At 33.8% G+C, this 13,694-nt stretch overlaps 1 protein-coding gene across 5 annotated transcripts in view; it reads left to right on the top strand.

The window, feature by feature from the left end:
• Positions 1-13,694, top strand: part of TBC1D32 (TBC1 domain family member 32) — an 87,310-nt gene that overhangs the window by 57,256 nt on the left and 16,360 nt on the right. For all 5 annotated transcript variants that reach the window (XM_035538410.2, XM_050709695.1, XM_050709694.1 and 2 more), the window contains 2 exons: positions 1,589-1,714; positions 10,056-10,139. In XM_035538410.2, coding sequence (XP_035394303.1) covers positions 1,589-1,714; positions 10,056-10,139 — 210 coding nt within the window. The remainder of the gene's footprint in view (positions 1-1,588; positions 1,715-10,055; positions 10,140-13,694) is intronic.

Below are 13,694 nucleotides of genomic sequence, written 5' to 3'. Positions count from 1 at the left end.
GCTGGTTTTGCATTTGTCACTGTGGTTCTTCTGTTTTCAAACCTCTGTTAGACTCAGCCAGTTGTGAAGCTTACTGGCTCAGTCTGAGATATTTTGTTCTAGAAAAATGATAGAGTATGTGTAATTTCCTCCAACTTACTAGAAAATAGAGAAAAAAACAAAACAAAACAAAAACAAAAACAAAACACAAACTTTTTAACCAAAAGGAAAAAAGTACATACTTAATGTTCTTTTGTCATTTGCATCAATGGCAATATTAATATTGAAGATGTGTTCCTATGGTAAAGAAAGAGAGAATATGGCTTTAATAACAAGGTGAGAATAACAGTACGGAGCAATCTGTGAAGTTCTATCTTTGCATTAAAAAGGATTCTTTCATAAAAATCTTTTTGTAAACTATTCCACGAGTTTGTTTTATAAGCAGGCTGAACTTATAATGAAAAATGTTATCTGATATTTTTGAGCCTCATATATAACAGAATTATATACTGTGTTTTAATAGTGCTCAGGTAAAATTCAAGCATTCAGAAGTCAGAAAATTCCTGAGTTATATTCTTGTATCCTGACAGCACCAATGAAGAGCCTGTGGCCCTTGGCTGTGGAGCATGCTGGGTGCACCTAGATTCTTCAGAGAACTGAGTGTGGCATTCTAAATTTCTCTAAATATTAACATAAATTTGCAAGGTGGCTATTAGGGCATGTTTCAGTGACAGCAAACGTATACATTGAGTAGTCTTTTGCAGTTTTTGCTCTTTGTGCTAAAGTTGGGAGACACTGAAGATAGGAATTCTCATACCATTGGCAGTACAGTATATTTTCACAAAATTTACTTGATAGGTATGCCTATCAGTCTGAAGGCATACACATATATGCCTTTATATCTACCCATAGCAGAAGCATCTGAAGGAAACCTGCTCGCTGAAAGAAGCAGAAATTTTCTGAGAAACAGTGTTACTTTGCTGTCTATCTAGCATGCTTCATTTTGTGTTCAACAAAATAGTGCTGCCACCTCACAGTTTTATTATTAATCCACGTATGTATAGTAAAGGTTCTTTGCCTATTTTTTCTCTTGTAGTTTCTGTGATGAAATTTTAAGTTTCAGTGGTGAAATTACATAGAAATACCCAACTTCTATCTTTAAAATAAGTTTCCAATTCTTATCATTTTGGGACAAAGGAGTAATAAATATAGTGGAGTTATAAAATGTGCTTCAAGAACATCTTAAATGTTCAAAACCCTTCAGTAATTAAAATGAATATTTCTGTTCTGTGTAAAGCAGAACATCATCAGCTTTAAGACTAGCTGTTTCTCCAGTTTAATTGTCACAGATAGGGGATATTTAGTTAGTCTTTTCTTTCTTATGTGTGAGGTCTGCCAAAAATACCAGGCAATGATAAAGCTCTTATCTGTGTCTGACTTCCCTGTTACTTGATATGGTTTCGTGCTTCTGAATGCATCTACTTTGTGGTACTTTGTATCTAGTAGCTGCTTATTACTTACCATAGTTAAATTTTAAACAAGAAAGAAAAATGAACAAAAAGAACCCAAGGTTATCATTAAAAAATAACTCTGATTTCATTTCTTCTAGATAAAGACCTTGACAAGCTGTTATCACTCTTAAAAAATCCAGATAAACAAAGTGGGTGGGCAGATATTTGTAGAAGACAGTTCTGCAAAGTCATGAAAGCCAGACCGGATATGATCAGTGGAACAAGTAAGTATGACTTACAGAGTTGAAAAAAGCAAGTAAACAGAAAGCCATTGGTCAGCAACGGTTCTTTAAAGTTTTATTGAGGATTATGTTATCTATAGTTGATTTTGTGTCAGTTAGGAAAACTATTTAAATATGATTTTCCTGAGAAAACAGGAATGACCAATTTCATTAAAAGTCCCCAGACTTCAGCCTTCCTAAACATCAGGGAATCCACTCATTCAGGTTTTTCTTCATTTTAGTGCATATTTTCTAATGAAGAATAAGCTCATACTGGTGTGTTAATATGGAAAGTTAAAACAGCAAACTAGCCAAACGAAAAAGAGGAATTACCCATATAGAATAAATCATCGGAAATAAGACTTAATAACTCACTTGTATTATAATGCATACTTGTATAGCAATAAAGAAGCTAGGTGTTTTCAGAAATTGCTGATCTCTAATTCTTTAAGAATTCTGATTATGTTCAGAATAGTTTAATCTTTTGTTTACAGATGTCAAAAGAATTCCCTTTAAATTCTTTATGAAAGCAACTAATACAACTGACAGTGAATGTAGAAGACATATTTTTTGTATGGGATCAAAGTAACCCAGCAAATGTGTTTTACATAAAAGACATGAGTTTATCATAATTTACATAGCTATATGAAAGTTACAGAGCAGTTTCAGAATTCTTAAGCAAGTCATTCATACCGGAACCTATTTAGATTTAAAATATTAAGAAACTTGTCATTTGTAGTAAAATTTACATTTAAAGTAAAAATAAAAAATGAATGTTTCTAAATTCGCAGAGGCTTCCATTCTTATTACTTGTTTGAAACAAGTTGGAGTCTGTAGTCTGTAGGTGATTATAATTTAGTCAAAGCTTTTACCTTCCATTTGGAAGAATGTGTATGTAGACAATACATATGTATTGTATTATGTATACATTTGTATATACAGTTGTTTCAGCTGAAAACAGTTAACCAGAAGTAACCCTAATCTTCTGAATTATAAGCATATATGCATGTTATATTGTGTTATGTATATATAATACAAATATATGCTTATATTGTACATTTCCACAAATACATGCATTCAGAAGGCTTTGTGAAACAGGTAAACAGAGATTCATAACCATTCAGAAAGAACTGCACATCTTTTACGTACTTCTGCTAGTATAGTAAAAATAAATGGAAGAATAACAATTAAAGCCCAGATTTTTCTGACAAAAAAAAAAAAAAGGTATGTATTCCTTTCTTGCATCTTTCTCAGATCTAGTAGATCAGTGTATTTTTAATGTTATATATTGTGGAGCACAAATTATTTAGTCATTGTAAAATCAATTTTATTTGAATACAGCATATTTTCTAGACTGATCTCTTCTTGGATTTTATGAAATTTATGTTGAAAATTGTTAGTCTGTCTTCCTGCATCTAAAAGTAATTATTTGTTGAGAAACATAATTTTATAAAAAGAAACACACAAAACAAGCAATAGAACATACATTTAAAGTAGCTTATTTACAAAGAAAAGAAAAGAGAATTCTAGCCTATTGTGCTTTGTATTAGACTATATATAACTTCAAAACCTGTGTAGGTTGTTTTCTGTAACTTTGTCGGAGGTACTGGAAGCTAGAATTAGGAATTAGAGAGTCATTCTAACAAAACAGGATTCATTACCAGAAGATTAGGGTTACTTCTGAGTAACTGTTTCCAGCTGAGATAGAACTGGGAGTAAAAGTCAGCAAGAAGTATCCGCGGACTTGTTAAGCCTCACAGGGACTTCTGCAAGTGTTTTCACATACAGCACGAAAAAATAAAGTATGAAAATAGAAACAGAAACTCTTAAAAAAACACACACAAAAAAAATTACCAATTTTTAACAAAGACCAATAACAAGACCAATGTTAATATTATTAACTAAGTGTAAATGCTGTTCATCTAAGGTGAATTCAAAGCTGTTGTTTAAATTTTGCAGATCTTCTTGGAGATAGTTTGGAAGCAGCAAAATTTCTGCTAGCTGTATGGTTTGAGACACCATCATGCTCATTGAGACTACATTATGAGAGAGATCTGTGCTGCTAGGCATGTGTTTTTGCAGAATGTGATGCTCTTCCAAATTTCAGAGGACTGAGAGGCTTCAACCCAGATCTCAAGAAATCAAAGCTTTCTCTTTAGTCACAGATGGAGCAAATTTTGATTGTAGAACAAAGATGCATAGTTATGGTTCCTCTACTGGTCCCCTCCTATAGCAAGAGGGAGATTAACAATAAAAGAAATTGAATGAAAACGTAACCAGCAAACACAACATTGGATTCAATGAGTGTATAGTGTTGACTTTAAAATATTTTGGGATCTGATGTTAGGATTATCAGATGCTGAATCTGCAGAACCTGCTTGAATTCTGTCAGAACATCCTTGACAAACTGTACAGTAGCAATACCTATAAGTCAGTCTCCTGGTATTGATTACCATTGCATTGACCAAGTCAATGCATTTGTGCTAAATGCTCTGGTATTGCATTACTTTGGGGAATGGCCATCTTTATCCCTATACAGGCATTTTCTCTGTTAAAGCATTATCTCTGGCTGTAGCTTTTAAGTCATTTCCATGGTCAAGCATCACGATCCACTTTTGAATGGCTTTCTTGAATTGCTAAAAGGAGATACGAACCTTCCTCAGACTCGTATGTCTTCTGGTGCAGCAGGACTGAAAGTGCAGAATTTCTCTTGATCTTCTAAAAGAAAATCATATTGTAGAGAAGCAGCTTCAACATTCTACAGCTCTAAGCACACTAAGCTCAGACAGAAGCATTCTAGTCATTACTTCTGTAAATGCGCCACAGATTTGTGCATGCTCGGGAAATGGCTGCTTATTGTGCAGTTTTGCATGTCTCTGGGTTGCTCAGATCAGCTAGAGGACCACTGATACAGTCCTTAGTCAAGCTAAGTCTTGGCCTCTTTTGGAATAGTCTTTGCAGCCTCCCTGAAGCATCTTTAGCACATCTAGACAAGGGCTTTCTCTGTATTTGAACCTAGGCTTTGGCAGGAAGAGAAACGGGCAAATCAACTCCTTCACGAAAAAGGTTAGATTTACGTGGAAAACTGCAGGGCTGTGTCAATCTAGGCTTAGTATATTCAATGTTCAAATCATTTGTGTGATAGGAAACTATTTTTTGGGCCTGTTTCAAAAAACCCTTCTCATCCCTTATCCATCAGGATTTGCAAAAGTTTGTTGTTGTTGTTGCTGACGTTGTTTTTCAGCCCAAGAAATCTCTCTTATCTTTTCCCAGTTAGTGTTGTATCAGCAGGTGACTTCTCATCTGTCTGGGGGCAATCCAACATCCTTAGTCCACTCTTATCTGAGGAAACTTTAAACCCTACATAAGAGAAATTGAGGGTGTTGCAAAGATCATGTAATTATATATTAACATTCTTTCATTTATAATGAGAGGTAATCCATCCCCAAATCCTACTCATTTTCCTCAAGCTTTATATCTGTATGTGGGTATGGATAGGGATAGCAAGCTCAGCTACAATGACTTTATCCTTGGGGGCATTCAGTTACCATGGCATGATTTCCTCAGGAATCTGGACTTAGATCAGGAGTATTCTTTAGGACCTATCCATCTACCTCCAAAATGTTCTCTCTTAAAAAGTGAACAAACAAACAAAAAATACATGTGGGAACGCTATTTCTTTTTTGGAGCAATTTTCATCTTCAGGCAGTTACTCTTTTAGTCTGAGCAACGATTGATTGGCTTCAAAGATACAAAAAACATAATCAGAAGCTCTTGAAATCACATCTGAAATCTTACTGGAAAACACAGGATTTTTTTTTATCTTTTACAATGAGTTGAATGTTTAATGACAATAGAATCGTTACAATCAACACTGTTTTGGAATCCATGAAAAGTCATTGTTTGTGGTGTTTGTGTGCTACAGCCTTTAGCAATCACTGCAAAAAGTTGAAAGTAACATCAGATCTTACTCCATGGGATGGACAATGAAAAAGATGAATATTTTCAGTAGGTATGACTATTTTTTTCTCTTCAGGATCAGAAGACAGTAGACTTGGTTATTTTCAAAATAACCCAGTCAAGGATTGAAAATGTAGCTTATACCAAGACACACTTGACAGCTATCTGAATCTCAGCAAAGAGAGTATTTCAGTTGTCAGCACTCTGCTGTAGAAGTGAAGATAATAGTTACAGACTTTCGTTTTTGATGAAAAGGGTCTTGTGGATTCAAAGACAATGAAATACTACGTTTCTACCATTATTAGAACATGTTGCTACTTTTGGGGGTTGAAAATTGTTTAAATTTCAGCCTTCAGTTGGTCCTACTAAAGAAGACTTAACTATAGTCTGCAGAGTAATATTCCATAGATTCTCTCTTTAAGTGTGTGAGAGAAAATTTTCTAGGCTATGATTTCAAAAAGACAAATCAGAGTAAGTGCATTAGATTTCCCTTCTGAATTGATCTCCAGAGGAGCCTATTGTTATAAGAAGAACCTAGATTCTCTAAGCTGAGTTTAGTCTTTTAAAATATGGACCAAATCTACTGCCTCAAAGATCATGCAATCAGATCTTGATTCTGTCTGTGGTCTGCTCTCATTTTCTGTATGACCAATTTCAAAATACTGGATTTGCAGCAGAGGGGTTTGGAATAATACAAAAAAAGATTTTTATCTTTTTATGTCTTTACTTGATTTTTCAAGGGGGCTTGCTTCAGAATTAGAGTGAAACAGTAGGTATTCCATGTCACACAGGAAGAACAATAGTGGATCTAAACTTCTGCCCCCAAAACAGTTTGAAAACATCCAAAGGAATATACAGTAAGTGGTCTAAATGCATGTGAACATTCATGCTTGTGTGTAAAGATGACACCGTTTGATGAGTGTAGGATTTGATAGTCTTGTTTTTCTGTTGATAAAGAAGATACAAGTATATTGATAAAAGATATACAACCATCATCCCTAATGGAGACACTGTCAGAATTTTTATTGCCTCGTTTTCTTCTATTCAAACAAAATGCAAGTTGTGATTTTGCCATTTCAGTGTACAATAACTGAAGTCTCTCCATTGTCTTGGGAATTCAGAAAAGTCCTCCTTGTTGCCTTTAGGAATGGAGTTGCTGACTGTGTTTTTCATAGATTTATGGGACTGATCTATGGTTGATGGAGCTGAAAATTTCTGATGCTACTTATAAAGAAGTAAACTGTCCAAGGTTTTCATTCTTGAATGTTTAACCTTTAACACAGGTCAAGAAGGACTACTGTTGACTCTTAAGAGAGTTATTTTTCTTCTAAATTCCTTTGAAGTATCTGTGAATTGGTATAGAATATGATCCGCTAATACTAGTTACGTTAGAGGATCAAAAATTTTCTAATATGTGCTATGGTTTTTGACCTTTTTGGCTTAAACCCCTCAGAGAAGTAATTAAATAACCTCTTCTGGTTGTCACCTAACAAAACAGTTGGAATCATAATTTTTTAAATCAGTGTTCTTATGCAGTTTAGAAACAATTTGAATTACCTTTCTTTTGTACATTAATTCTTCAAGAAAAATAACAATAAATAAATAAATAAAACAAACGTCCTGCAGGAATACAACCGTTTTATGGCATACTGAAATAGTTCAGTAGATTTTAAAGTTTTTCCATTTATTTTATATATGATTACACACTCCCAAGCTACAATTCTCTTTATTTTGGATGCGTGGATTCAATTTACATGAGGTAATTGTCAGTCTCTTAAAATCTTTAATATTTATACTGCCAAGCTACCATAATTTAAGAAAATTAACATTGTCAACAAATTGGTAGGCCTTGACACTAATTTTTGTATATGGACATAATTTCTGCATGAGATGTGGGCTATTGCAACAATACTGACTGTGTTGTACAATGAACTTTTCTAGATTTCAGTTGGCTCCTTTTCCAATTAAATGAAAAATCATTGAGCCAGTCTCCATCTTTGTAAAGGTTCCATGATTATGTCTACATGGCAGCTAAATGACTTAGTATTAAAAGATAAAAATTAAAATAACTACTTGTCATTTCACTTGAACATTCTTGTGGAAGAGAAAATGTCCTGTGAAAACCCTCTATTTCCATATTAGCCAAATTTGTTTTGGTAAACTCTTATGCATCTTTTCTTCTCTCAAACTTGATTAAAAGCTTTTCAAAGATCCTGATAGGCACTTAGATAAATACTTTCAAATGGTGGAAATCAATTTTGTGCTTGAGTTTCAAAAAATTGCTTAGTAGTTGTTGAGCTGTCACTTCTATTAACTCAAGCACTGAACTGAAATATTTGACTGTTAGGTCAAGCGTGTGGATGGCTTCCAACAAAAAAGGGAAGAAAAACACAGTGTTCTGACTTGACTTACATTGAATTATGCAATACTTTATTCTTTTAACATAGGTCCTCTTTGCTATTTTTTTTTCTTGCTTTACTTACGCAAATATTTGTTATATTGTTTGTGGACCAAATTTCACTAAGCCTATTAGTGAAGATGTGAGATTGTTTACTCTCACAAAATAAATAAACCATTGCTCTTCTACAAAATATTTTTTTTGCTAGCCCTATGTGGTTTCTTAAAGGTGTGACTCAAATAGTTCTTTTCATAAAAATGCATAACAATATAAATTATACATGTAATCTTTTTCATTTTGATTTGCTAATCCTTTGCAATGCAAAATTATTTTTTTTTACTGTTGGACCTGGTTACTCTAACTGTAAATCTGTGTTCAGCTGTTGTAGTGAAACTTCTTTTTCCCATATAGGGGAATACCCAAACTCAGCCTTTAAAAAACTTTTTCTGGATTACTTCTAGATAAATTTCCTTAAATGTTTTATACAGTTAATCACTAAAAACAAACAAACAAACAAAAAACACACACGATTTAATGTCAGTATATTAGCTTAAAATATGGTTGTTAGCTTCCAAATGGTTGGAATAAGAGTTAATTATTGTCTTTGAGATTCTTTTCTTCATTATTTTTCTGGCATAACAAGCATCAGACTGTGCATGGAGGTTCTGTTTTTCTCCTCTCTTCATGCACTGCAAGCTTGCACTCCTTCTCTGTCAGTTTTCCTACCAGCAAGGCTAGTTCAAGAGTTTTCTGCTTTTCTCCATTGCCATCTCCACCACAGACTGTTATGCTTCACTTGTGTTGCTATGACTGTTCATACAGCTACATGCTAAAATGTTTTATCGGAATTATTCAGCTTAAAAATGACAAGGCCTGTGCATGCATGGAGTTTTATGGGGCTAGAGGCTGAAGCTTCAATGATGTTGAGTTGCATTTGAGGTGATGTCAAGGAAAAAAGACTTAAAACGGGAAATCCCAACTCTTTTTACTCTGTAAGAACACTCCCTTTGCTTTTGCAAAAAGTTATATCACTATTCTTTAAGACCAGCTTATCATAACAGTAGCATTTACTTATCAAAAATGTTCATCATTGCTATATCAAGTTCTTAATATGGCTAATCTCAATAGGGTTATCCTCCATGCAGTATGTATAAAGACTTCCTTGTATCCTTTAGTTTAACTCTGTAGGTTTAACTCTGTAGGCTAGTGTGTTCAATTGCAGGAGTCTCAAACTTGCAGAATTGAAGAATCTGAAACTTTTTTTTTTTTTAATGTCATTGAAAGTTGTCACTAACTTCCTGGCTAACATTCTGTTAAGGTGGGAGATGTAATTTCTTATGTGGTGAGCAGATTTCAGCATTGGGCTTGTCTGTGCAGTATGTGCGGACTCAAAATTCCACAGAAAGAACTGAATAACAACATTCCAGCCATCATCTTATATTACAGATCTTCCAAATGGAAATACTCTAGTCACTTAACTTTCAGTGTATAGCTTTTATAATTAAGTGTATAGTTTTTATCTTGTGGTGTCATAGGTCATGTTGGAAACAGCCCTTAAAACTTTATTCACTTTTGTTGGCATCGTTTTGGGGTATTTTTTTGCTTTCTTTTCATGTTTTTTTGGTCTACATAAACAGAAAAAAAGATAAAATATTGTAGTTTAATTATAGTTAATTTTCATTTTATATTGAAATAATGTAGCAAATTCTGAAGTAATCCTTGGAGGATACAAAGATAATAGGGAATTCTCTTTCAGCTTACACTGAATATATTTTCAATAAAGCTATTTAAAATCTAATTTAAGCTAGGAATGGTGGTAGGAATGCAAAAGCACTAAGTATGCCTTGAATTGTTCCCCCATAAAAACATGAATAAACATGCAGAAATTCAAATAGCTTTAGTTATGTATTGTCATCTTGTTAGGCAATATAGTTCCCCACTTTGTTCATTGCCTTTAACATTTAAATATTTTTATTCTTTTTGCAGTTTTGGCAGAATTAATTGAAAAGTTCGTGTCACATCTTTCTGAAAGCCGATCGGATTGTTATTTCAGCATGGAAAGCTATAAAGGTCAGTTTCCTAATAATTTATTGCTGTGAAGCCTCTTCATATTCAAATTACTTTTCTTTTAAATATTTCTGTAGTGGTTTGGGGATTGTTGAAAATTTTCCTTAACAACTCAGAAATTCATTACTTAACTGATGGGAAGTACCTCAGTTTGGAGCAAAAGATGATGTACTTGAGGAAGCAGTACAGACAATTATTAGTCATATTTTCACATTTCTAGTGTGCAGTGGAAAGGAGATGCGGAACAGGCAAGGGTGTCATACAAAGTATTTGTTGAAACCTATTTCAGGATGATTTGCAGACCTGGTGGCATAAATATTTAAGCAAGCTTAAGCAATCTGGTTTACCTTTTGAAAGCCCTTTATTATGTAATCAACCCCTAAGTATGCCATTTATATTGCATTAGTAGAATTGTTATTGTTGGCAGAGCAATCTGAGTGTTAGGTTTCATACAGATGTCATGCTTACAGCCAGGAACAAAGGAGGAATGATAAAGTTAATTTATTCTGAATGTAAAGTAATATGTTTTAATATTTTGAAATACTTACAAAATCAGAAGATACAAAAGCATTGTTAATATCTGCTGGAAAATGCAGTTTCATTCTTTAATATCTGTAAAGACTTCTTTCCTAGGTTGCAGTTTACTCATTTGGAGTACTAGAGAACCAAACCTTCTTTGGGGAGGACCTATTATTTATACTTCTGTTTTGTTCTCACATCCATAGGATGAAAATATAATGTCTATGGAGACTTCAGACTTGCCTTTGAAATTTCAAAGCATAAAACCCCTTTAGTAATTTAGATCTCTTTCTTTTATGTAGTGGCTTTGCCATTTAGCCATCTATCTTCTAATACTTTAACAGAATACTCTATTTTATTTGAGAATCTTTCTCTTTGCTTAAGGAAGAGAGGTGCTAAGTGCCAGTTCTGTCATTTTTTTATTCCTCCTTAAAAGATCAGTTCTCAAAAACTTTCACTGAAAGATTCTTCTGAACCCTATTGTCCTGAATCAGTTTGTTACTTACTTTTTGACTTCTCAAGAGGCATAATGAGCAACAAAAATCTTTTCATTAACTTGTAAAACATGCTATTTGCATATATCTGTCTCAATTCAAATCATGATTTCAGCTACTCTGTTAAAAGCATAACATCTTCACAACTTAAAAGATTTGACACCTAGACTTCCCAACTTGCTCCTCTCTGTACATTTTTGGTTTTAGTCCAAAGTTTAAGGTATTGTACAATCTCCAATGATATTGAAGGCTCAGGTGCAGTTTCTTTTCCTGCCTTGGGGGCTGCCTATCTCTTGGTTCTTTAGAGGATAGTACAGCCTACAGACTATAACAGTTTTTCCTGTTAGAGGGTGTCTGTTTGATTTGAATAAGGCAAAAACTTAACTGAAGGAGGAACAGAGGAGGAACTGTGCAACTTCCAAGTGGGTATCTTGCCCAGCAATGTAGAGCATTCCTGCTGTTTCTTAATCATAACGGTTAAGTGTTCCCATCTAATGTGGAAAAACTCTAACGAGAGGACACAGTAGTCTGTACCCTCTGCACTTAGAAGTGGAGTATCTTATTTTCAATCCACTCTTGTCCACCTGTTGTTCAAAGTGAGTATTTAAAACAAGTTCGGGAAGGTTGAACCTGGATCTTCTACTTCATTAACCTATGATTTCAACATGAATCATTGATCAGATGGAGCTGTCAACAATAACATATTGTTCATCTAAAATTTAATGCCAACTTGAAAGAAACCAAGATTGAAAATCCTATGACAATCACATACGTGAAATTATACCTTGTGATTATCTGTTCTTAAAAGATAGATACAAAGACAAAACAAATATAACAAATTAAAAGCTCTTAAAAATCTTGCGCTGGACAGATTTTCAACAAACCAACCCATTTTTAAAAATTCTTTTTTTTTTTTTATTTTTCAGAAAACCAGTCCAGTCTGTATAACATTCCTTTCTGTATTGTATGAATCACTTTTTTGTGCATAATTATACTGGCTGTATTGGACATGAATTCTGGAAAGAAGTTTATGTATACAGGTCTCAAAGTGAAGTTCCATGATGCATTATGACCTCACTGCTTTAGCTGCAAAGAGAAAAAAAGTGAATCTAAGAATTCAGCAATATGCAAAGTCCTCCTTCTTTTCTACAGGAAGATTTGTTGTATCTCCCAAATAATTTAAAATGACTGGTGTTATCAGATATCTCATTCTCTCTAAAATATACTCATTTGCTCTGATTATGAGGAACTTATTCCTTCAGAACTGCTAAATGCTAAATTAAATCCTAACATGACCCAAAATAAAATAACAGGAGTTTGAAGCTAGAGTAAATACATTTAAGATCAGAAATTAAAGATGGCACTTTCTCCTTCACAATAAAAAAAAAAAAAAAAAAAAACATCAGGTTGGCTGATGAACAATTTTCTGTCACAAATGTTTTCATATTCCCAATCTTAATAACTACAAGGTTAGAAATGGGATAGCGAGACACCTTCTGAAGGATTGTCAGTAGTCTGGAGATAAGACACTGATGTGAACTGTAGGCAAAGGGCAGATATTCTCTTAATGTTTTCCTCCCGGTCAGCAATGCCATTATCACACACTCTTTTTGTGAAGAGTTCTCCAGTCCAGGAAAGAGTTTTGTTCAGTCAAACAGTGTGATTCATCAAAGGTTTATTTTATGTTTTACAGGAAGTCAGTTAATAAAATTTCATAACACATTTTTCAGACAGGTGTAGCAATGAGTATCGTCCAGTAAAACCATCTAAGACCAGTACTCATGCTGATTGGCAAGAAGGTGAAACAAAAATTTGGTTCCAAAATTGAATCTAGGATTATACAGCACTCTGCTACAGTAAAAAGGCTTGACTGTATGAATCAGTTGTGTAGCTAAATTTACACTCATTTCACTCTTTCTTGCCCAATAAAATATACGGTGTGGCATTCCTATGAAGACAGGGAATGTGCTGAGAGACCCCTATTCTGTATTACGCTTCCAGTATTTGCACAGAAGGGAGAAATGGAACACCATAAAATCTTTATCACACTTTATTTACTTAAAAGTACTTTTTTTATTCTCTCACTGACTGAATAATGATCGATCAGTTTTATATATATTTCCTAGGATTTTGTGCTAAAGTATATGAAGGGTTGGAATTTCTCAAAGGAGAACAATACATTCTTGAATGCCATGTTATTTTGCAGTATCTTTATACATATGCCTAAGTGTTATCTGAGCTAAAACCTAAAACTGTTGTTACAGTAGAGATATCATTTTGAATTACATAGAGCTAATGAGTTGTTATTAAACTGTATTCCAGATGCATCTTCCTAGCTCAGTACCTAAGTAAGCATTTTTGGCACTTTGCAATTGCATGTGTCCCCCATTCACTCTCTTCAATAAATCGGGATTTGGGGAAACAGTTTCTAACCAATGTTTAGTTTTAATGAAGAGAAGCCACAATTTTCATGAAACTGGATCCAGTATAGTCCATAGATATTCAATGTTTATCATGTTCCTTGAAATGAGAAATGGATTATCTT

Source organism: Cygnus atratus, chromosome 3 (assembly GCF_013377495.2).
Source record: "Cygnus atratus isolate AKBS03 ecotype Queensland, Australia chromosome 3, CAtr_DNAZoo_HiC_assembly, whole genome shotgun sequence".
In the NCBI taxonomy this organism is placed as follows: domain Eukaryota; kingdom Metazoa; phylum Chordata; class Aves; order Anseriformes; family Anatidae; genus Cygnus; species Cygnus atratus.
The sequence above is the reverse complement of the archived record's forward strand: the minus strand, read 5'-3'. Positions and strand labels throughout refer to the sequence as shown.